At 42.5% G+C, this 25913-nt stretch overlaps 1 protein-coding gene across 18 annotated transcripts in view; it reads left to right on the top strand.

Moving 5' to 3' along the window:
• Nucleotides 1-3748: 3748 nt before the first annotated feature.
• Nucleotides 3749-25913, top strand: part of ankhd1 (ankyrin repeat and KH domain containing 1) — a 54457-nt gene continuing 32292 nt past the window's right edge. For 7 of the 18 annotated variants that reach the window (XM_080774543.1, XM_080774536.1, XM_080774534.1 and 4 more), the window contains exons 1-9: nucleotides 3749-4197; nucleotides 10705-10858; nucleotides 16085-16241; nucleotides 19197-19359; nucleotides 20750-20897; nucleotides 21815-22048; nucleotides 22462-22556; nucleotides 24434-24595; nucleotides 25284-25365. In XM_080774543.1, coding sequence (XP_080630669.1) covers nucleotides 3913-4197; nucleotides 10705-10858; nucleotides 16085-16241; nucleotides 19197-19359; nucleotides 20750-20897; nucleotides 21815-22048; nucleotides 22462-22556; nucleotides 24434-24595; nucleotides 25284-25365 — 1480 coding nt within the window. In that variant the 5' untranslated portion in view covers nucleotides 3749-3912. The remainder of the gene's footprint in view (nucleotides 4198-10704; nucleotides 10859-16084; nucleotides 16242-19196; nucleotides 19360-20749; nucleotides 20898-21814; nucleotides 22049-22461; nucleotides 22557-24433; nucleotides 24596-25283; nucleotides 25366-25913) is intronic. The other 11 variants (XM_080774535.1, XM_080774537.1, XM_080774542.1 and 8 more) reach the window with 6 other exon arrangements.

Genomic DNA, 25913 nt, shown 5'->3' with positions numbered 1-25913 from the left:
TTGCCAGTTAACGCTTACGCTACAACAACCCTCCCCCTCAACAGTCCAATCATGAAGGGCTTTATCGCCACACTGCACTGGCCAGTGGCAACAACAGGCAGCCAGCTATGATATGACCATTTCTTTAAAACACTGTATATATCCTACACATATATTTGTTTATGTGTGACATAAAACGACGTTTGATATTGGGGGAGGGTAAAAAAAAAAAAAAAAATCCCAAATCAAATGAAACCCCCAATTGGAGGTTTTCCTCCAACCTGGCGTCCCTATCTACACAAACGAACGGTCCACGCCCAAGAATGATGACGTCATGTGCCTTGGCTTGGCCACTGCTCCTGCTGGCCCTGTGGCCTTCTCTGGACCTTGTTATGCAGTATGCAGTGATGGAACAAGTAGCTGGCGACTTCGATTTGTAAGACTAGGAGTACACAGTACAACATTATTATATATAAAATTAAGTAACTATGTCAAATAATTGTAGTAATAGTAGTAGTAAAAAGCACAATATTTAAAATTATACAAATTTGAAGTAAAGTAAAACATGTACTTTCAGTTTCCACCACTGACAGTGGGCTCATTACCTCCCTATTTTCTCCCTAGATTGTTGTAATTCGATGTGTTGTTATGAGTGTGTAGATCAGTTATTATAAAATGTTGGCCGATAGGCCTACATTTAGGGATTAAATTATAATAAGATAATGCCTGCCTTCTTGCAAACAGACATAGTTCATAATGGTCAGACAAAATGAGACAGTGAAGTTTTGGTTTTGAGTGTACAATACGTTTTTGGCCATTACATTTGCACATATCTGTAATTCTGCATTTTACCATCCTAACTATAAGGAGCAGTGGACAAACTATTGAACTATTGAGCCCAGGGACGAAGAGATTTTCGGGGAGCAGTTGGCGTTCAGAGTCTTGCTCAAGGACACTAGACTACGACATATAGCGGTAGGCCTATAGCCAGGAGGAGCCAGGGAAACTATTAGATGGCATTCATGCTCTTATCCCAGTGCCAAGTAGAGGTCACAGGGACTATGTACCTAACATCCATGTCTTTTTCTGTGGGAGGAACCAAGATAACGTGTAGGAAACATGAGTGAACACAGGGAGAACATGCCAAATCCACACAGTTCCCAGGGCCTTTCTTGCTGTGAGGTTACAGTGCCAGCCATTGAACCACCATTCCCCCTGTCAATACAGTTTGAAATGTTTAAACCAGCAAGAGAATCTTGGTAGAGAATGTGGATGGCTTCCACTCCCTCACTGACATTGGGATGTCCTTCAGCAGGACACTTAACTCCCAACATTTTAGAATAAGGGTAGCCCGGACAGTAAAGCCCTAACCACACCAGAGGGTCGCCTTGCAACATGCAACTACTTGCAACCATTATTCCCAATGGCAGTTGCAAGGAGTTGCATTGGTGTGGTTTGTTGTTTTGTTGCAAGGAGTTGCGAGTAGTTGCAGCTGGTGTGGTTTCGGCCTAGACAACAAGCAAACATAGCTGGTTAATAAAGGCTATTTTCATGAGTTGGCTTTGTAATCAAATGACAGGTACATTTAGGCCTACTATTTGTATTGCTTGTGCATTTACTTCAAGAGCAAACAGTAAGTTTTGAAACCAAACAGGCACCTACTAGCTTTCCAAGAGCAGCATGACAAATGTTTTATTTGGGCGGACAGTAGAGCAGACAGATTTTTACAATGACTCATAGTCCTCTCCACATGCACACTCTACGGTGGTCCTTATGTGAAAATCATCCACCAAGAGGAAGGAAGAGGACAGGAAAATGTATGATGAGCCCTTACAATTACACTATAGGTACTTTTTTAGGCATGAATATCTATTATAAATCTATATAAACTTTAACCCTGGCATCCCAATTCTGGGGATGTCAATACAGACGAGGAAAAAATACCATATAGATATTTTTGAAATCACGTATAGAACATTTTCATGGTTGAGTGCTTAAGAATTAATTCAAATAAGTATACTATTACAATTTTGTATTTACACGATGATAAATAATAGAGCATTTAGTGACACCCCCACCCTGGCCCCACTTGTACCATTAGTAGCCTACCCTAATAGTACCCATATCATAACCACACTGCAGGTCCACATCAGAAATCCCGTAAGGGACTTTTACTTTACCAATATTTCAATTTTTCCAAAATTCTTACTCCACTTATACTTTTACTCCACTACATCTCAGAGAAAAGTATTGTACTTTTTACTCCACTATTATGGAAATGATTAGTCTAGCGAGCCTAACTTAAATTGCTTGCCTGTTCCATTAAATGTAACAATGGCATCTAATTCCCATTTGGGGCTCATTTCAGTTCAAGTATAATTCACTTCTCCTTAACATGGTTTATTTATTCATTATTCTTGCGGCCACTTGCTTGTCAGACTTTCATGTTGGTCATGTGCCATCTCCACAGATCTATTTTATCTACATTTTTATCTTTAATAATACCACACATTACTGTATTATACATACATATACATTAAGCAACCCAATATACAAAAAAAAAATGTTTACTATAAAAAATAGACTAATATTATAGCCTATACTAAATAACTAAAATACTTGGATCCTATAGTATTTGCTTTCTGATTTGTTTTGTAAATACAGGTGACTTGTTTTTTGTTTTTCAGTTTCTGTTTTGTGTGTTTTGTTTAGTCTGTCTGTCTGTCGTTTGTGTTTTGTTTGCTTTGTTGTATAATTTACTTACCTTTAATAGCTATTTAAATATTAAAAGGGTAGGCTTCAGTCTATACTCTTTTTTGGTCAAAAAAAAACAAAAAACAAAACAACAATAACACAAAAAAACAAATGCAGACATATATAAATGTGTTTTTTATCTCTTTTAAATGACCAAATAAACTTCGATATAGGCCTACCTTGTTGTTCAAAATACCTTTTAGTGATCTGCTATTTTCAAATATCTGACAGTTTAAGTGGTTAAATCCGGACCCCCATCCTCAAGGACCCCTGGGTGTCCCCGGACCTCACTTTGAGAACTACTGATTAGCTCTCCAGTGACTTTCCTTTTGTTTTAATTTAATGTAGCCTATAAATTATACAACCATGTGTTTATGCAGTCTAAACTATGTAATCTGTGTGGTATTAACATCATGTTTACATGTGACAGTACAATGGCATGGGAATTAAAACTATATTAGATAAGTATGGCTAATTCGAAATGTTATAACTTATAAGGTCTTATTGTGGTTTGCATTTTTTTTCCTTGTGAACAAAAATAATGACAGTAAATGACAATTCATTATCTGGAAGTTTGTGAAATTGGAAAAACAAAACACATACTAAGTTTAAGTATTTTTAGACTAATTTGCAAGGTGCTTCCTATAATTGACATATTTTACAGTTAATCAACACTGAACTAAAATTCACAATTGATTGAATTTGATGACAGCACACCTATTATTTCCGTTAGTTATCCCGTTAATTCGTACTTCCCAAAGAGGACTAGTGTTAAACGCACTGTAGCAGCAGCCACCAGTTTAGTTGCTCTTCTCTACCATATCAAGTCTTGACGTTCGTTCTACAGCCTCGTGATATTGGTAAACCTAACATTACGTTGCGGTCTTTCCTCTGACGGGCGTAGAAACGGACCAGTCGGAAGCGGGCACATTTTGAGCGGAGCCAACGAGCGCGCCGGGATTTTCCCTGAGAGGCGGGACTTGCTGAGAAACAGTGCGTAGTGGGTTAGGTTGTTAGAAAGTTAATGGCTGGGGGAAAGAGATCCTCCTCAACCTCGCTTCGGGAGAGTTTTTGGATTCCCTGAAGTCAAATCACGCGAATATTCATCGAGGGAGAGCCCCGGACGGACCTTTAAGGCAACGATAAACTCGTTAATACACGTATCGCGAACACCCAAGTATGCAGGATGCAGTAGCCGGGACGGCAATGCTGACGGACGGCTTCGAGGACGAGATTGACTCGGTGACTCCTCGCTCCCCGGCGGTAGGGATGGGGGTAGGAGCGACACCAGGGGGAGTCGGACTCGGGGGCATTGGGATCGGTGTAGGCGGAAAGAAAGTGCGTTTATTCGGCGGCGAGTCCGGCGGGCCCGCAGCAACAGAAAGACTGGATTTCAAACTAGCGGCAGCAGCCGTGCTCTCCTCGGGTCCGGGATCCGGCAGCGACGAGGACGAGGTCTCGGAGGTACGGTGGAGCTGCTAGCGCTACATTTAGCTAAGCTGGCTAACCACAGATAGCCTTACATTCTAGAAGAGTACGCCAAGGATGGGCCCGTGACGTCACACACACACGAACCATTATACACACCACCAGAATGTGTGTGTATGTGTAGCCTGTTGGTATTACTACAGAATACAGGGGGACCCTTGACACGAACACCTGCTTTATAACCATTAACCTGACAATTAATTGTGTTTTATTGGAAATCTGTCATGTCTATAATATACATACATATATATATATCCCTGACCCTCGGTGTGCCATGGCACACAAGACGTATTGTTTAACTGAAACCTGCATCATCTTTGTCATGCGACAGTGTCACGCGACGAAGTAACATAATTGTGCCCTTTTAACCACTTGAACACACGCGTCTCTATTTTTGGCATGTCATTACAGCAAAGTCATGAAACTATAGCAGATGTACAAGCTGACAATGCTACGCGTTGTGGGCTTGTAGATCGGCTACTTTTGAAGTATTTTCCGACTATTTCTTGAGTTAAGTGGTTAATTTGACAACGTCGGTGATTCAAGTCGTCCCATGATTCTGAAGCACTTCCGCTAGAAGGCGCCTAGTTGTGACATCACTGAGGCGTCCTTGGTCTCTCAATCGCCTTTACATTCCTGTCCTGGCTAAAGCTAGTTAGCGGGTTAGCTGTTAGCAAGTTGGCAACCACCCCCCCTCCCAGGCCGATTAAATTACGTAAAATCACCTAGCAGTTTATTCTAATAACGTCCCACGAGCGCCCAGACGCCTTTGGGGGGTTTGAGACCGACAATATTTTGTACAGACACTGGCAATTTGTCACGCTAGCGCGTAGATATGTTTTATTTATGCGGCGTAGGGCTGGGACTACGGCCTAGTTCGGGTGGATACGACGACGGCGGCCTCGTCAGTGCTGTGCCTGTGCTGTGCACACATAACACACGTACACGGGCGCACAGTGCACAGTGCACACACAACACACATGCACACACAACACACACCACAACTTTGCAGCAGTTCACCAGTAGCTGGGCTTGCCACAGCAAATGTAAGATGTGTGTAAACCCACCTACCTACTAAACGGCCTGCTAACTTAAGCTGCCATTTCACAGTAAGAAGTGGTGCAATTACGTCACCTTTCAAAATTATGTAAATTAACTCCTGCCCTTCAACTTTAATTACTAACTTTAAGATGCGTTATAATGATGCCTTATTTGTCTCGCCTGATCGCGCGTTCGATCGCCACGGCGTGACAAATAGAAGAGGCTACGGGGTTGGTTTCAGCCCTCACTCAAGTCACTAATGACATCGGGTAAATGTCCACAATCTGTGTCAACTTGTTTTGTCTTGTCACAGTTGCAAGCGGCCGATAGTACGTGCAGACTATTTAGTGGCCAGCTTTCCATGTGTGAGCAGCATTCACACACAGGGACAGGTGTGTCAGCTGAGTTGAACAGTGTGGCTCTATTGTACGTTAGCTCGGCCCAGGAGGTGCATTGATAATACAAAAGGTTCTGTCTGTGTGTTATACAGTATAATGATTCCTGGCTGATCCAGGTTAGTTTTACTGTAAATCAAGATCAACAAAACAAGGCATTGTTGGTTGACAAAGGCTTCAGTGAGCCACCCCTTCCAAATTAGCATTAAACAATAAAATAAATCGGTAGTACCCAGTCTGCCTCTGCAACTGCCATCATAAAAAAACGAAAACATGTTTTCACTGTGTCCCTTGTCATGCGAGCTTGAAGTTTAAAGGCATGATGCCTCTCCCAGACTATTGTCATGTAATTGAGTTGACCAGATCATATGACAGTCTGACACAGGACTGAAACATGCAAGAGGGTTACTTGGTAAATATTTGACATTGGCACAAATCTATCCACGGTCGTAATCACATTACAATGCCATACTAGCTTTAATTGTTGATCAATGGCACACTTCATCTGTCCCGACAACAAGGAGATGTAACATTCACTGGTGCTAGTCGTCAGAGTGATGGTTTGGCAGTAACTGTTGCTGCACACTACCTGTTGAAATACATTTCAGAATAGCTGCTAGCTAGTGCTTACTCATACACTGTGAAACGGGGTGTATGAAGTGTTTTGTTGGACATGATGGTAGGGTGGCTAAACCAGTTAGCTTCGACTCTGTGTTGATACAGTCTGCCCCCGTATCTGAAGTAGATGTTTAGCAGCAGAGGGGAGAAACTATTACTGGGTTTGAAAATGATCTATCAGATGGTAAACTTATGACTTCTGCTGCCTGGGCCTAGATAGGCACCCTGCCTGGAACTGAGTGTTGTTGTGGTATAATACCCCGGTGGAGGACTCACTGCTCTGGGCAGTAGCTAAAATCTGAGCTGCAGGATTAAGCAGATGCCATTCTAGGCCTCTCCAGCTCTGTGGATACAGTCTGGGAACTGTAGTTCATTAATTGCAAAGACTGTGATTTCCATTGTTGTTTATAAAAGCCTGTGCACGACTACATCCCCCATGGGTCATTGTGCTCTGCATTCCTGTCATATAGCTACATTCCTCCACATTGCCGACTCCCTCCAGCATTTGCTCACTGGACCAGGCCTCACCAAAAGCCTGCTGCAGCTTATAGAGGAAAATAAGCTGAGTTTTAGTCTGACCCACCCCCCCCCCCACCCCTTTTTGTTTTTGTTTAGCATGATTATCCAAGCACTGAATAAGATCTGAATAGTAATGTATTGATTGATGGCCAGGTCATAATTTGTTTAGAAAGTTTCTAAACAAGGTTTAAAGGCCCACTTAATTAGTTAAGGCCCAGGTAGCCTATATGGCTATATTCTTAACTGTAGTTAGGCTAAATGATCATATTGTCATCCCCTCCGCCCCTCGTATATAACGCGTATGTGCTTAGCCTACTGAATGGTATAGTGCAATAGAACCAGGACACTTCAGAAAGTGTGGTGCTTGGTATACACAAACCCCTCTTTGGCCTTGACCTTGGGCTGAATGTAGTGGTGTTGAGCCACACAAAGAGGCCAGTGCTGTATCCAATGCAGCGTGGCACTTTTCCCCCATGTTTAACTGCTAGATATGGGTCAACCACACACTTTACACCCCTTGCTGAGAACCAAAACACTATTCCCATACAGTCAGACCATCCGTCAACATGTTTTTTTAATTCATTACATTTTTTTTTAAATAAATAAATAAAGACCCTACTGTACAGTATTCATCTGGTTGTCCCCAAACTGCCCTACCTGAGTACTTGCATTGGTATATCTGCGATATTTTTGAATATATTTGATTACCTATATTGAGGTTATCTAGGGCCGTTAGATGCATGCCGTCAGCTTAAAGCTTTGTGTCAGCTGCCGTGCACAGGGTGTCTGAACACCTCGGGTCATGTGTACAAGTACCTGTGGTGCAAAGTAATAAATAGGCATAATACTAAAACTAATGTTTTACATTTGACAAGTTAACCATGACGAATAACCATGAAAATCCAATGTCCACTGCAGTAACAAGAATGATAAGGCATAACATCTGCTTGAAGCAGCACTCCCTGGAGAATTGTCCAACGACTGGAAATCTGGAATATCTGTAAGACTGTGCAATGGATGAGACGGCCTGAGACAGCCAACAGGCCTGTGGTGCTGTACATGGGGCAGCTGACTCTCAGCTGAATCCCTTCCCATGTGTGTAGTGGTTTGAGTTGTGGCTGTAGCAGCACATGTGTTTACATGGACTGCAATAATCCAATTGCCATGTAAAACGGAATTTTCTGATTGCCTTAGCCCGAATACGGTCATAGTTGGAGTAAGCATAATCCAATTAGACATGTAGAGTACTCCGAATTTAGTCGTTATTGAAGATTGAACAAGATTTCTTTGTCACGAGCTCATACAATTATGTGCAGTGAAATGTTGTTGTGGCATGCTTCGCCAGACTGCTAATGTCCAACATATAGCCTATAATAATAATACATGAAAACAATGTAATAATGCAAGGGTACTGAGCAACAATAAGAAAAGTGTATCATGGTAAGAACGTTTAAAATTATACAGGTTTGTAACGTCAAACTATCAGAATTCAGATAATTTAGAATTGGCATTGCCTCTTTCCTGGGTTACTATGGTAGGAAATAATTATATCTGGCAGCAGGCATAAGAAAAGATACAGATGAAAGATGCAGATGAATATAAATAGGAGATGGTTGTTTTAAATGTGTGCACTGTGCAGTATACACTTTCTGAGTCACTGAGTTCTTGCAGTAATTTGTTAAAAATGACAGGTAGAGCATGTGTCAAAAAACATGTCAGTCCCAACATGTTCTGGCTGGGGTGAGGCTGAAACTAACTGTCACCATGCTCAAAATTTGGAACTTAGGTAAAGCTGAGATCTGCTCTACAAGCTAATCACAAACAATGGGAGATTCTATAAGATTCTACTATGCCGTTGGTTCTCAAACTTTTACATTTCAAGGACCCCCATGACTCAGAGTGTAGAAATGGAAGGGTCCTTTTGGCTTAATTTCTATCCTCTTGAATTACAGACTGTATTAATGGGTCCGTTTGGAACCTCCAAGAATCCCTGAGGGTCCCTGGCCCCCGCTTTGAGAACCAGTGTAGAGGGGAGTGTCATTAATGCTCAACATATAGCAAGTAAAACGGGCATATGTGATCATTGAGATGAGTAGAATAGTTCTGTCAACACAATGGTAGTAATATTGCAGTCCTAGTGTTGTGATTATTAGTCTAAACCTATACTTTCCTTTTTTTAAAACCATAAACATTCAGTAACATCCTATTAACCTTATTCATAACGATCCACTTCTCTGACTTCTTGGCAAAGAATAAATATTAAACTGGCATCAGCAAGAACTCGGTGTAACTTGGGAAAAGTGAAAAGAAAGTACAGATGGCTGATCTACAAGATCCAAAAGGGTCGCATCACAACATGCTTTGAGATTGTAGATTATTTTCAGTTTCTTGAACATTTTTCTACATGCCCAAAATAGGAACACCAGATTGACACTGGCTCTTATGTCACAGCTGTTAAGATCATTCTCCGTAACATAGAATCATACTAGCTGATATTTCGTTATAGTATAACAGATAAAATCTTTTTTGAGAGCTTCTAAACTTGCATTACATGCTGCATGCTACATGCTCATGTTGCATCTATTTTTTGGGGGCTCTCTTATGCAGATATTCTCATAAAATATCTTAAAACAGCCGAAACGGTGACTTCATGAAACGGTGACCATAAGTCATTCTAAATGGAGTGTAGTGACGGGCCAGAAGGCCATTCCATCAGCAGCAAGTATTGTGGTGCTTAAGGTCAATACGGAGAACAATCTAATTAGCAGTTAATTGGTGCATTAAGCCAACTCAATAGAGAACGTGTTGTGTTCACACAGCATGTTTGATTAGAGAATGTGTTCACATCATGTTTGATTACAGTTCATATTTTCACCACCAGTGAACCCAGCGTTATGTGTAAGGTGCACACATACACATTTTCATGACCGGTACTAGTACTTTATCGATGGTACTAACTACTATATTAAAGGTGTAAGTGATATTTTTAGTTAAAACAAAGTTGTCTTCATCATTGCTATAGTGTTTGTTCATCCTGACCTTTACTAAAAAGATGGAGAGAAGAATGGGATACTCTTGAACAAACACTAGTCTACAGTACATACACAGTGATGTTGTTTACTATGGGAATATACTGCAGAGCTATTTACGACTTATTTTAACCCTAACAAACAAAAATCGCAGCACATGTAATCTTGTTGTCTTCATAGTATTGCTCTGGGACACTGCACTTGCGGTGAAAACATATGGACAAAATGTATATTTTAGTGCATGGGCCTAACAACCTTCAGGTTGTCATCTTTTAAGTAGATTTTAAAATGCAACACTACAGTTGTGTGCTGAGCAGGATTTCCACTTTGAAACAACACTATGAATATATTATGCTTCTCAATTGTCCCATATGATTATGATATGTCCCATCAGTCTGTGTCTGCAGAGAATCTGCACAGTGGTTGGCAATCAAGTAGCCAGTTACAATGCTAGTACAGTACAGTAAGGATTACTTCTTATCTAGTGCATAACTTTAGCCCTGCCTTTCTAGTTTCCTGTTCCCAGTTCAGTTTCCCATAGCTTCGTTTGATTGGCTCTCCTGCAGATTTGAACCGGAAACAGATATGACGTTGTCATGTGTGTTTCCTGTTCCCCTGCTGCCGAGCCAGTCAAACAAAGCTTGGGGAAACGTAACAGGAAACTAGTATGCCATCAACATGAGTTAGACTTTAATATATTAGCGCCCCTCACTTCACACGGTGTGATTTGTTTTTGGTGTTAATGTTACCCCCAGAATACGGATGTTGGAGTTCAAGTGGTTTAGGAAACCAAAGTATGAACTTTGAACATGCATCGGCTAACGGATCATATTTAGCTGTCTTTCTCGCTCCTCATTCCTCCTCTGCCACTGCTTGTGCAGGTGGAGTCTTTTATCCTGGACCAGGAAGACCTGGACAACCCCATCATGAAGACGGCGTCGGAGCTGCTTATGTCGAGCGCCTCAGACGGAGTGGACCTGAGGACGGTCGATCCAGAAACGCAGGCTCGTCTCGAAGCGCTGCTGGAGGCTGCAGGTACACGACTTGTTTTTCTAATCGGTTTTGTTTCATGAATCAATCATTTTAACCTCTCCTGATGACGCCAGTGATGTAAATAGGTTTTCAATATAATGGGTCCCGAGACCCAGGGATGGTCTTTTAGATGGTGCCCAGGGACATTTTATGAGTCCTATTTCAACGACATTAAGAGTACAGTACTGACGACAGTATTGCATCCCAGGACCCCCGGAGGGTGATATGATTGTGTCCTTTCTCAATTTAGTGAGTCTTAAGGATGCAGGCTATTTGCATCACTGTGACGCCATCCATAACCCGTCCACTCACTGACTGGCCTCGATTAGGGCTGGGCGATATTATATTATCAACATCGTGATATGAGACTAGATATCATCTGGGATTGGATATTGTAAATCTGGTGATATGGCATAAGTCTTTTCCTGGTTGTAATCACGTATTTTCAAAACTAGCTGATCTACAAGCTCACAACGGTGTTGCATCACAGCAATATTGAGATCGTGTTCTGGTATTCTAGAAAAACAAACTAAAAATAAACATTTGTCTTATATTATCACTTTCATCACAATATCATATTATCATCATGGTATTGACATTGAGGTATTTGGTCAAATATATTGTGATATCCATGTCGCCCAGCCCTAGCCTCAATTATTACATCTGTGAACCGTCGTCCTAACTAACTGACAACATTAACCACTTTAGAACCCATCAGCTGAAATGTCTTGTCTTTCTGCCCTTTTTTCCACAATCACAATTACACCTTTATTGAGGCTTCAGTTTGTACAGATTACCTAAGGCTGAACTATAGCTATAGGTTGTAGCCAGAGAAAAATATGCAAAAATTAGAATACATAATATAAATGGGAGAAGGGCATGTTAGACATTTTTCCCTTCTCCCCTTTATATTATGCACGTTTAGATTTTAGCATTGGTTGGTTATTCAAAAATCACACCTGTGTGAAGTTAGGTGGGCTAATATATTAAAGTCTAATTCATGTTGATTAGGTGATTAGGTAATGGTGATGTAAAACAAACGGTGCCAACACAAACATTAAACGACATTAACAATAAAGAGACAATATGACGTAATGAGTTACATTATGACATACATTTTCCCTTCATTGTCAATGGCGTTTACAAAACAAACATTGAACTAAAGACAAACATTAAACCTGTATAGGAGGGGCTAGCGCCTCTCAGAAATAGCAGATATACAAGCTCACAATGCGTCACTTTGTGCCAAGGTGCCACTGCGAGCTTGTACATCTGCTATTTATTTATTTATTTATTTTTTGGAAAAATCTTCAAAGTGTGAGAAGAACCACTGATTTAAAAGGCTTTTGTAGAATCGGTCTCAGGTCTTCATGGGTTAACTGTGACTTAGTTTGCATTGGAGTTTTCACAGCATTTTGCAACACATGGCAGCTAGAGCATATTGTTGTCAGAGAAAAGACGACACGTGTCAGTGTTATTTATAACTGTAGCCATGCTCAGGATAAAGCTGCATGCTGAAATAATTGGGCATCCATCAGTTGTGCAAGTATTTAAATCATCATAGTTTCCCCAGATTGAGTTACAAGGAAAAAATTATACTTCGTATTTAGGACCTGGATTCTATCTATGTAATCTGTACATTAATCTGTGTCCCAGCCTGCCTAGCCAGGCAGATTAACCTCACCTCACTTGGCTGGGAACAAGGTTGAGAGGCTAACGGCTAATCTCACACCTCTTCCGGTTTCTCCCCTGGCCTTGTCTACTACGTAGATAGAAGATGCATACCAACTTGTGGTTAATTGCCCTTAGGCCAATTAAAAGCTTGCGGGAGACGGTGAATGCTGTTACATATTAAATCTGCAATCCCATACATTTCATGGCCTAAACTGGGATTTGAACCCAGACCTCCCACGTGGGAGAACAAATTTAAATTCTACCCCTCTTGATCGGGTTGGATGACAGAGTTGGCTAATTCAAATTTCAACAGTTGTGCCTGACTCTTTCAGGCACATACACATGCTTAAAATCTAACTAGAAATGAGCATGTAAAGCAAATATCTTTCAAAATGTTCTTGTGGGGACAGCATGCCCACAGACCTTCATCCATTTACATATCTGAACATGTTACAGAATAATGAAGGCCCTTTGGGTATCCACCCTGAGAACATGACTGCTCCTCAATTCAATTACATTATGACATGTCAGTTAGTTTAGTCCAACTTGTAACTTTGGCGAATCTTGGCTGATATTTAATGTGAAGCCTTATTATACATATATGATCAAATGGCTTCCAGCTCACATGAGAGGCGATGAGTTTTTGAGTTTCTTGTAGACACAGCACATTATTGGTAAGTGTTTATTTCAGATTTTCACTCGCAATAGGATGTTGGGAATGGATTCATGTTAAATACTGGTGAAGCTCCCGTCCCCATTTATACATGTTTGCAATTTAGCTCTTACTTTATGCATTCTGTAACTGACGCATCTCTCACAGAAGTGATACAGCAATGGCTAAACTGCGTGATGATCATTATCTGGCATAAACCCAAGAATTGTCTTCAGCAATAAGATTCTGTTACTTGTTGTGATTCAGCAATAACAGTCTCTGTTGTTACTAAATGTGATGCAGAGATGGTGCAGAGATGATCTACATTCTACACTATTGCTGTCAGTCAAACTGGTTTTCAAGCATATAGTAGATATGTCTCTTGTTCTTCAGAACAAGAATTGACATGCGTATATTGTCAGACCTAAAAGATAGTTCATGTGTAAATATTGTAGATTATTGGTGGGAGTAGTGCTAGAGTATGTGTTTATGGGTAAACAGTTTGTCCAAACCTGATGTTTGAACTTTGCTCCAGGGTTTTGCACAGGCCCTGTTTCACTGAGCTAGTAGGCATGGCTCCACAGGGACAGCCAGAAGGTGAATGAAGTGAATCCTGGAGCCAAGTATGCCATCTGAACAAAAATGATAATAGAAACTATGGTGGCTTCTTGACTCGACAAACCTCATTCTTATTCATACAGAGTGCACTGTTAATGATTCAGAAATCATGCATTAGGGTTATTTATAAGCTCACGATCCGCAATGCTCTTAAAGATTAAATAAAGATTGAACACTCCCACTATGGTCAGACTGTTAAGGAAAGCTTTGAACATTCTTGAAGCTATCATGTTATCATGATTACCATAACCCGCTGTTAATGAGGTTTAATCGTGGTTGCCTTGTGTTGGCAGTATAATTGTGTAGCTAGCTAACTAGAGCACCACAGTTGGCTAGCAGTGTAATGAGTCTGACTAGGTATTTAAATCAGATTGATTATTATTGTAACCTGGTTAGTACAGGGTACTGAGTTATTGTCTAGATGGGGAAGTGGGCTGGTTGGTTTTGGCTTCTATTAATTATGATCTATCTAAATTGATCAAGAGAAGCTCCGCCTTTTTGATGACACGGTTGCACAAAATGTCACATTGCAAAAGCAGAACTCGAGCTTCGCTGTATAAGATACTTTGCAGTGATTCCTCCATAAACAAAAATCACAAAATATTCTGTTCAGAGTTTGAACCCAAGGTCGTCGTTGAATACAGAAGCAGGCGTGTCGGCGTCGGAAGATGCCACGGTGTGTGTCTTCTTGGCCGTTGTTGTTTACGCTGCACAGAGCACTGTGGCTCAGCCCACTTCTTCCAGCGCCCTGTCAGATAAACACACTGCATTAATGATCAACCCTTCCAGACCTCTGCTTCCGCTGCCTCGGGGTGGGTTGCGAAATCCCGCTCTGACAGCAGTGCCTGGCTAAGTTTAGACGGAGTCGCAGGCGTAGCGCTGAGGACACAGGAGAGAGACCGCAAGGACTGCAGCCCTCTGCTGCTCGGGCTAATGGATGGGTTGAGGCTGAGGCTAACATTCTAGAGCTATAGTTCTAAGCCACCCCCCTCCCCCGTGTCTGCTGTTCTCTGTGCTTCTCTTGTACACATGCCCTCAAAGTACACAAACACACACACAAACGGTGTCTCTGACTGGAAAATGGCCCTCCTTGCCCCGTCTTGTGAAAGGTCCTTCAATGTAGGTCATCAGAACAAGCAGTCTTTTTTTTCTTCGTTTTTTTCCCTGTCTGCCTATAGTTTACTTTTGCGCCCCTCTCCGGCTTTCTCTTCACCCTCCGTGCCACCCCCTTACCCCCCCCCCACACACACACTGTGACTGTTATTCTCTTGTACAACATTCTTGCTCTTGTCCCAGCTGTCTCTCCCTTTCACTTGCCGACCAGTGTCTCTGCATTGTTTTTCTCACATTCACCGTCTCTCTCTCTCCATCTATAATTCACACAGAAGGGGGCTCTGCCCTTTTTTCCCCCTCCTCCAGCCAGATCTCTTATCGTCTGCTCTGCTGCTGCTACTCGGGTGGTGGTCAGTGTAGAACCACACGCACATCATTGCTGTCGGCCAAAAACCTTGTATCTCCATTTCCCCATAAGCTCTACCTACCTTATACTTTGCAAAGGGTAGTACTGTAACGGTAGAGTACCGAGTAGGTGCTTATAATTTACAAGCTAACAAGCTATTTTCTGTTTTTGAAAATGTTTGCCTAATAATGACATGCCCAAAATAGGGAGGCCATGTTGAAAGAGGTTAAGTCAGTCTCTGGGGTTTTATAAATATTGAACCAAGAGCTTGTGACTAAAAGATTTGTCGGTTGCATTGGGACACTGGATATACAAGGTTTTCTGCCCCCACAGCGATGATGTTTGCCTTACCTCTGGTCACTGGTCGTAGCGTTGCGTCATGGGTGTTGGTCCTATGATCACCCACTGGACTTCTGTGCTCTGTACTACTTTGTGTAATCCTTCACCCAATCAAAAATAGAATATAGCGGTGTGAGAATTAAAACGCCATGCTGATGACCAATAATATTGACGAAAGACGAAATTGGCCATATTAACAACATTGCTTGTGTGTGTTTTCTGTGTGCGTGTGTGTGCGTGTGTGTGTGTGCGTGCGTGTGCGTGTGTGTTTTTTTTTGTTTTTGTTTTTGTTTTTCCTTCTTTCCTTTCTTTCTTTTTTTTTTTATTGTGGATGCTGCTACTAACCCCCTGGACTGGATTGGCTGGATTTGGACTTGGCTGCTTCCATCTGGTGTCTCTTGACTGCTGGGTGTGGCTGCTGTGCTCCACTGCTGTGGTTTGCCTTGTCCTATGCACCCTCTCTGCCCTCTGGTGTCCGCCCCGGCAGGCATCGGTAAACTGTCCACTGCCGATGGTAAAGCTTTTGCAGACCCCGAGGTGTTACGGCGGCTGACGTCATCGGTGAGCTGCGCCCTGGACGAGGCGGCAGCGGCCCTGACCCGCATGCGAGCGGAGAACACACTCAACGCCGGCCAAGCTGACAAGTATGTATCTCCTCCTCCTGCTGGCGGCGCACTGCACCGGGGGTTTTCATTCAGCCAGTGGTCCTCGAGGGGGAACCAGGTGGTTCCCCAGCTCTTGAGAGCGTAACTTGGTTTCATTTTACGCTCTCGAGAGTTACACGATTGCTAACCCATTTAGACCTTGACGATTTTACGAATGCCTTCTAAATCCTGACGGTTTTCTGAAAAACCCATGTTTCTGTGAGTCGTTATCAAACAATTTCAAATATATGTAATTGGCCGCCGACCCCCATCTGAAAATATGTTGTTCCAGTGACCCCCCCCCCCCCCCCCCCCCCCGAAGCAAAGATTTGAGTTAAAGACGCTCGCTCTCAAAGAATATATTTAAAGATTTGCGCCACATTTTCACGATTTTTCAAAAATAGCAGACCTACAAGCTCTATTGAGCTGAATAAATAATGAAAACCACTGCAGTACATGATTCATCCACTTGGATGAATTGGGGCTGATTAACCCATTAAGACCATTTTCTAAATCAGTAGTACTCTCACTTCCCAGATTGTTCTGCTATATCCAAAAATAGGAGATGTACAAGCTCACGCTGTGAGCTTGTATTTCTGCTATTTAGTAGTACTTGCATTTTCTGCTATTACTTACTGCTATATACAAAAATGAGAACGATGCTTTCCTGGTTTTGATGGGTTAAACAGCGTTGGTCATGACGATGGTTCTCAAACGCTTTCATGGCAGTCAAGGATCATAAAATGTATTTGTACGTGGACCTCACATCTAAACAAGGTTGTGTGCCAGGGATCACCAGAAGAAAATGTGTGTACAAATAAAATAAAATCTACTTTCTAAATCAATTTATTTTGAATATCTTTCAAAAACAAATACAAAAATACATACATCTACAAGCTCACAAGGCGTTGCTTCGCGATGCGTTGTGAGCTTGTGAATCAGCAATTTTTTGAATCGCCCACAGACTGCACTTTTGAGAACTACACTGGTTTAGGAAAATCCACATTAATGTGATCAGAGATCTCCGTCCTGTTGATATGTCTGGGAAAATCTAATTTCAGTGTAGTTTGCTAGACCTGAGGCGAGAACGTCCGGTAACAGACCAATGCCCACTGCTTTGAAAACCCATTAATGATGTCACTGTCCCAATACGAAGGCCCGCACTAAAGTCTTTAATTGCATCCGCACCGTTTTCCATCCATTTTTAACCTCTACGGCAATGGTTTTCAACCCGTGGTCCGGGGACCACCATTGTTCCTTGAGAGGGTTCCAGGTGGTCCCCAGCTAAATGATAGAGAATTGATAACCAAATGGACCCTTATATAGATCTTTAACTCTTTGAAATGAAACCATTCGGTCCATTTGGTTTCATTTTACGTCACGTCATTGTTAAACATCTGCATTACTTAATTTACAAGAACTCTCCACAATTAGAGCATTGTTATTACTTACGCAAGCAGAGCGTGCAAGTAAAGTTTTTGTCCATGTTGCCGTTTGATGCGTATGCGCCGTTCCAGTGTATGACGTAATGACTACTTGTGCTTGATATGGCAGTGGTGTCAGATTACATGCATGTATACATACATGTATACATAGGGGCATTACCTTTAAAGGTAGAGTAAGTGATTTCACTCAAAAAACCTTAGGTTTAGTTTTTGGCTGTGGGACCTAAGCCTTCGTCCAATCAGGATAGAGAGTCAAAAACGAAGGTTTTTTGACCCCCAGGGGTTAACTGGGGACAGGGAGGAACTCTTTATATGGTCAGCACACTCTATAGTAGAGAGGATTATCACAACAAAACAAAAAAATAAGTGATATTTGAATTAAGTGAAATCACTTACTCTACCTTTAATCCTCCCGACACTAAAACATATCGTCACCATCGAAAACCAATTGGGTCCTTTAATCCACATCTTTATTACGTCATCATTGAGAGCTAGTTATACCAGTTATACCCTGACGTCATATGCTGCTACGATACATACGCATCAAGCGGGACATATGCAAAGTAACCACAGTATACCGCTAATCAATTTTCAAATTACATATACATAGAGGCATTTCCTTTCCACTTTTCACCTTTCCTATAATCCACCCGACACTGATCTACATATACGTCACCATCGAAAGCCGATTAATCCACATCTTTATTACGTCATCATTGAGAGCTAGTTATACCAGTTATACCTGACGTCATATGCTGCTACGATACATACGCATCAAGCGGGACATATGCAAAGTAACCACAGTATACCGCTAATCAATTTACAAATTACATATACATTTCCTTTAATCCACCCGCCACTGATCGACATATACGTCACCATCGAAAGCCGTCTCTTATCATACTTAACATTACAATACTACTTTTTTACCTCCAAAAACTAGGTAGTAGGTACGTAGCAAATAGCTAAACCTAATAATTAAATATTTCAACCGTTCTTTCACAGAGAAGCTGAGATTTGACAGTTTGTAGCGGTACTTGCGCACTCTGCTTGCGCACTAGTAGGGCATTTATGGCCTACTTGTGTGCAACAAGCAAGTAGGCACTCGACAGAGTGCAGTTCTAGTTTTGATCAATGTTTGCCTATTGTCTCTCCTATGGTACCACATCAGTATAGCATGGACATGTGGACAAAATCTTATTCAACGATAACACAATATTCATTCGTTTTGGGTCTGAGAAGCTAAATGTCATCAAATGGTGGTCCGTGGCTCAAATGCAGAATAATTAATGGTCCTTGATATGAAAAGTGTTGAAAACCACTGCTCTACGGTGTCGAATCAGTCTCTGAACTAGCAGTGTCTTTGAAAGCTTGTGACACATTTTTATCTCCAGGTGTTTATTATTTGGTCTGTTTTTTCCCCCCTAATAATTACACCACTACAACTTGTACTGTAGCGGTGTAATTACTAGGCGTGTATGTCCTGCCACAGTGGCAGTAATTGTAGCAGTCTGGTTATTTTCAGCCGTAGTCTAGCGGAGGCGTGCTCAGACGGCGACGTCAACGCGGTACGCAAGCTACTGGACGAGGGACGGAGCGTCAACGAACACACCGAGGAAGGAGAGAGCCTGCTCTGCCTCGCCTGCTCCGCAGGATACTACGAACTCGCACAGGTGTGTGTGTGTACAGCGCTCGCTGGACCGTGTCTGGCCTGTCGTCGCTGCATTTTAAGCTTTGTGTATTCCTGGTTTGATGTTTGCAGTTGCCCCGACCGATTTCAGTCATTTGGAGGCCAGTGGCATGTGTTTCTCTTCTTGGCCTTCACTAAAGGATGATGCGTCGCTGTGTTGCGACACTGCAGTGCAAATCGGGCATAACCTATCTGCAAAAAAAGAAAAAACAGCGCCCTCTGCTGTTTGTTTCCTTGAATTTGCCTCTGGGTGCAGGTCCCAATAGAGCGTCGCAGTCCCGCCCCCTACCAGGGCCCAGGAAATGATTCCCAGTTCATTTTCCTCATAGACATTTCAAAAAGTATTTATTTAAAGACCTTTTAAGCCTCGTACAAAGCCAACTCGAGTTGTGAGAAATCATGACAACAAACACAAATTTTCAGGCCGATCAAATAATTAGAAAGAATAACAAAACGGCAGTTGTTTTTTTTCAATTATTTGTTCAGTAGCATAGCTTGGAATCTGTTCCATAGTAATGGAATTCATGTTCAGAAGCATCCTACATAAAACAATAATGGCCTCGTATATTTAATAAAAGAAAACGTTAAAGCCTCAATTTGCGATTTTTGTCAGCTTGGTTGGCTCAATGTAAAACACTAGGAACATAGGTTTAGAACGATATACACCAAAACAGAATGATTTTACATAATTGTACTAATTGTTTAGCAAACAGAGCGCTAGTGTGGGGATGCACTTTAACGAATCACAGATTGGGATTTGGCCTGACGAAGACCTTTAACCTTTAACAATGTGTGTGTGGTTTAACTGGTTTTTGACTCGCTCTATTGCTGCACTTTTACCCCTGGTTTGTTTGGAAATACTTTGTGTGGGGGACATTAACAAGGAAATATTGTGAAGCAAGGCCATATGCAAATGATGCTACGTGAGCAGTGCTAACAAAATCTGGTAAACCCAACAAATGTAGCAAGGCCACTGAAAGGCAGACATCAGCCTTTGCTAAAGAACTTTGAGAGCTTTGTGACAGGAGCTCCTCTTCAATAAACAACATTGAAGCGTATTGGAAACATGGCCCAATAAACTGTTGTTAAGGTTGTTGTCCTGTTAGTGCCCAGCACAGCCATTTCTCAAAGCTAAGATAATCCCTGTCAGAGCCGAACAGTCGCTGTTCCGTGCACAATTTACACCCAGTGTGGGGTAAGTTTATCTTGCAAAAAAGCCCCTTATGTTTCCATTCTGTAATCTGTTGTTCAAATTAAAGCTCTATATGTATTCACTCATTCACTGCCACTCTGCCAGTTTAAATGCCTAAATTACCACCCATGTGAATAAATGCCACTACTCCTCCTCCAACCTGTTCTATTGGTGTTCCTAGGTGTTGTTGGCCATGCATGCCAACGTGGAGGATCGGGGCATCAAAGGTGACATAACGCCCTTGATGGCTGCAGCCAGTGGAGGCTACGTGGACATCGTCAAACTGCTGCTGGTCCACGGGGCAGACGTCAACTCGCAGTCGTCCACAGGTGAAACCTCAATGCACAACGCAAACTATTGGGATCTTTTCCGGCTACCAAGGGTGACCCAAAACCAGTTTAAATTTATTTTTGAGTGGTGCAACCACTCCAAGGAACAGCTATGTCCTAACCTAAGTGACTATGTGACTATGTCCCAATGTTTACCAGTAGGGGCAAAAGTGGCGCTGTTGTTCTAGAAACAGAGAGAGAGAGATAGTGTTGCACTGTTAGCTTGCTAATTAGAGAGAGAGGGACAGAGAGAGAGAGAGAGAGAGGGAGGGGGGGAGAGAGAGGTGTCTGCTAAATGCTAATTCCCCCACACAGTAACTCTGTCATTTCTCGACCGTTTCGGACACGGGTTGGCTCGCTGGCATCCTGGGCGCATTCCTGTGGGTCTGGAATTCCGGGGACCCACCGGGGGCCCCCACACAGAGTTGCACCACTCAGTTCACATGGGTGTGATATTAAAAAAATAATAAAAGGCCAGGTGCTCTAGCACTACCACGTTTCTATCTGTGCACGCCCCGATAACCCATTATTGTGGATTAGTTCGATTATTTTACTGTTGCACCTCTAAAGGAAATACTTTTGTTTTATCCATATAGATAAAGTTTTTTTTATCTGGACCAAATCTTATCAAATGATGCCAAAATATCGTTTGAAAGCCACTGATATAGAATCTATAGATAATCTGCTCCTGTCCTCCTCCAGGTAACGCAGCTCTAACGTATTGCTTGATTTAGAATCTATAGATAATGTGATAATGTGCTCCTGTCCTCCTCCAGGTAACGCAGCTCTAACGTATGTGTGATATAGAATCTATAGATAATGTGATAATGTGCTCCTGTCCTCCAGGTAACACAGCTCTAACGTATGCTTGATATAGAATATATAATGTGATAACGGCCCCCCCTGCTGTCCTCCAGGTAACACAGCTCTAACGTATGCATGCGCGGGTGGCTTCGTGGACGTGGTGAAGGTACTGCTCAAAGAGGGAGCCAACATCGAGGACCACAACGAGAACGGACACACGCCCCTGATGGAGGCGGCCAGCGCGGGCCACGTGGAAGTGGCCCGGGTGCTGCTGGAGTTTGGCGCCGGCATCAACACACACTCCAACGAGTTCAAGGAGAGTGCGCTCACGCTCGCCTGCTACAAAGGTCAGAACGCCTGGATTAAAGTTCTCTGCGCCGATTTCAGTCGTCTGGATTCCGTGGAAGTCGCCATGTCTTCTGTGGAAGCATGTCACGTGCCGAGAATAGCTTGTAGATTGGCTATTTTTGGTTATTAATTATTGAAACTAGCATTCATGCATACCTACATACTAGCTGCAATTTCTGTTTTGCTGTATGTAGTACAGTAAGCGCAACAGCATAGATTCATGCTGTTTCACTAATCGCAGATTATAACAAATATGTTAAGTAATGATATTTAAATTTCCTTGAATCCACGAGAAATGTTATGTTAGGAATGTTACCCCCTATTGAGAACATGTGCCATCTAAAATCTTTATTTTTATCGCTGTCAGTACAGGGTTCCAAAACAAAAATGTAACACGGGACATTTTTTCCAGGTCATTTGGATATGGTGCGCTTTCTGTTGGAGGCGGGGGCAGACCAGGAGCATAAAACGGACGAGATGCACACAGCGCTGATGGAGGCTTGCATGGTGAGCATCACCCTCAAGTTTCAACACACGCGTTCAGTGGTGATCAAGGCACTCTGTTCCAGTGAAGTGAAAAAGCCTTTATTGTTTTTTATGGCATGGCAAAGATCATTAAAAAAGAAAGGACCAACGCGTTTGGGCTATAAGCCTTCGTCAGGGTCCTAAACCTTGCCAACGAGCACCTGTATTCAGTTCAACAAACGAAGGACCGCGGCAGCGCTTCCTTCCTCTATTCAACGGTGATCATTCACTGTCGTGTGCAATTTGAATCAGAAAAGCCTGTTATCAGCGTTTGGGCGACGATAGGCCCCAACGTGCTACGCCAACGTGACTGCAACCACCCACTGAGACGCAGGCTACATGAAATGGCAGAGTAGATTAAAGTAAATTTGAAGCCCACGGCAGTCGACTGCATACTGTATACGTATGGCGGGAGAGAATGGTTTGAGGAAAAAGGAACACGCTGTCTTTATTGTAGTCGGAACAGGTTTTGGTCACACTGACCTTCATCAGGTTTTTGCAGATAGAAGTCCCGCTTGTCAGCAGATTCTGCTGATAATGGGAAAGGGGTGACACATTTGAACCAATCCTGACATTGGGAAGAATTATTTTGCGGAGCTTTGCCATATTTTGTCCTGTACATATTTGTGTATACTACATTAGGGCCTAGAAGCCTTTGCTTGTGAACCGATTACACACTGAGATATGTTTTTGCATATATTAGACATTTTAGTACATTCATGTTTGGATTTGAGTTGGCGTGCTTTAGATTTAGTATAAAATGAACACCATTCATGTATTTAAGAATCGTGTCAATTGTAAGCCAGAAAACGTGGATTAAAATTTCAGGCAGAATAGTGCATCCCTAATCATTCTCCACCCCTCTATCTCTCCACCCCACCTTCCTGCCTTATGGTGGATAGTCTGGAGACTCGCTGCTCTAATTGGGCGTCAAGGTTGTCATAAGAGACGGTTTTGTTCCACGATATGTACTCAAGGGAAGCCTTTTGGGGAATAACAAGCGCCGATTTAAACTCACACTAGGTTAAACTCTACGTATACTATGTTGTAACCTTAATCCTTTTGTGTAGTACTGTTGCGCTATCTCTGCCGGCGGTGTCTTATGTTTTTGGAAGCAGTACTGCTTCTGATATTAGACCGTCAAAAACAATGGATTTCTGCCGTTTATTGATTTTAAGTCCTCACGTCTACCGAGCAACATATCCGCTCCGGTGGTTCTTTCTAGAGTTTAAGCTGCAATCGAAATCGGGTCTCCGGTTGAGCCTCGCAATTTCTACCGCTGAGCTAAAATGGAAGACCCGTTCGGGCAGTAGGCTTTGAGCTTCATGCAATACCTGTTGTCAACCACTAGTGGCCTTGCCCGACCGCAGGATCTACATTTCTCAATGGAAGAGCAGGGAGACCACCTTCATTCACAGCAGTTGTATTGGCCATGTTGTATTTAACATACTATACGATTGGATGCAATGTGATTTATGGATTGTATCTTTAAAATGCGTGACACTATGCCTGTCCCAATTATTTGAGATAATTGCAATTATTTTGCATAATTGTCATTGTTTACATTTGTAAACATTTTCCAAAAATGTAAGCTTGTAGATCAGCTATTTCTGCTATTTCTCTTTTTTTTTTAGAAAGTATAATTTGTAATAATAATTTGTATCCAATACCAATAGCCATATGTTCTAATGAATAATGCCCCCCAAAAAAAGAAAAACATTAAAATCTTTAATTGCAATTATTTGTACGACAAATAATCGTCAAGTTGAATGTAACGGCGACAGGCCCGGAAGCGTGGCACGCGTTCCCCAAGCATCAGGTGCTTACCTCTCCCCTCCATTGTGTCTCTCTCTCCGCTGTCCCAGGACGGCCATGTGGAAGTGGCGCGACTGCTGTTGGACAGCGGCGCGCAGGTCAACATGCCGGCCGACTCCTTCGAGTCGCCCCTCACCCTGGCAGCCTGTGGGGGCCACGTGGAGCTGGCTGCCCTGCTCATAGAACGAGGAGCCAACCTGGAAGAGGTAGGAGAACGGACGTTTCTGTTTTTATCACACTGTCGGAGCTTGTATGTGGACATTAAGTAAGCCTAGCTATATTGTGCAGCTGAATTTACTGTCCTCCTACAAAGGCGCATTTGCATTGGTCAGCTTGCCTATGCGTAAGAACTGGAGGAATATTAAAATGAATGGTCTTTTTTGTTGCGCCTACAGCATTTGCAGTTGGCCTGTGAACATTCAGACATATTTTTATCATTAATATACTTCTGTTAGTTGGTGGTTGTGGGAGGAGGACATGGCTATAACCTTTGGGGCGGCAGTGGCTCAGGGGTAGAGTGACCGGATGCCAGTTCGAACCCGGGCTCCCCCAGAGTTGGTGTCGAAGTGTCCTTGAGTAAGACTCTGAACCCCTAATTGCTCCTGATGTGCAGGTTGGTGCCTTGCATGGTTTCCTCCAGCATCGATGTGTGTGAATGTAATGCACCATCTCTGTAAAGCGCCTTGGATAAAGCCTCTATATAAATGCACCATTTACCATTAAACCTTTCAATTTCAAGGACCACTGTAACTGAGACTCTGAGAGTGTACAAATGGAACCAAAATTGACCTGTATGGGTCTATAACACAGAGTTATAGACTTTCAGAGTTTACACATGTTGTGCTTGTGTTTTGCTCGTGTTCAACCATGCTGGTGCTTGTGTTTTGCGTGCAGGTGAATGATGAGGGCTACACTCCCCTGATGGAGGCAGCCAGAGAGGGCCATGAGGAGATGGTGGCACTGCTGCTGGCTCAAGGTAAGGAACTCTCACCACACCTAGACTACTAGGGGTCCCAGGACCCCCATAGACTTAAACCCCCCACACACCCTGTTGCAAAAATCTTTTAAAAAACACCCATGAGGGCCATGAAAATAGCATACCCTATGAGCACAATGCGTTGTTCTCTTGTAGGTCTGCTGTGACATTTCAACTGTTACAATAATCTTATACATGCCATTTATGTTCATATAATTCACATGACAATCTGTGGTTATAAACCTGAGCAATAAATTAGGAACGTAGAACATGAACTCTGGTTAACAGGTGCAGGACAATCGGAAGATCAGCATAACAATACAAAATAGTCCCATCATCCTGATGAAGATCCTTGATGGAAATAAACAATGGGAGCTAATAGCACCGTAGTGTACACACAGTCTATTTTTATTTATACGCCTGAGCAACTCTTACGCAAAATTACAAGCTTGAGTAGTATGGCAACTTTACGCTCTGAATGCATGCATCATGGCATGACTTAACGAGCAAGTAGTCAAAACTTGAATGCAGGGAAAAGGGTTCAAGGG

The sequence above is a fragment of the Protomyctophum bolini genome (assembly GCF_963924005.1).
Source record: "Protomyctophum bolini genome assembly, chromosome: 10".
NCBI lineage: Eukaryota > Metazoa > Chordata > Actinopteri > Myctophiformes > Myctophidae > Protomyctophum > Protomyctophum bolini.
Note: the sequence above shows the minus strand (reverse complement) of the source record. Positions and strands in the feature narration are given on the sequence as shown.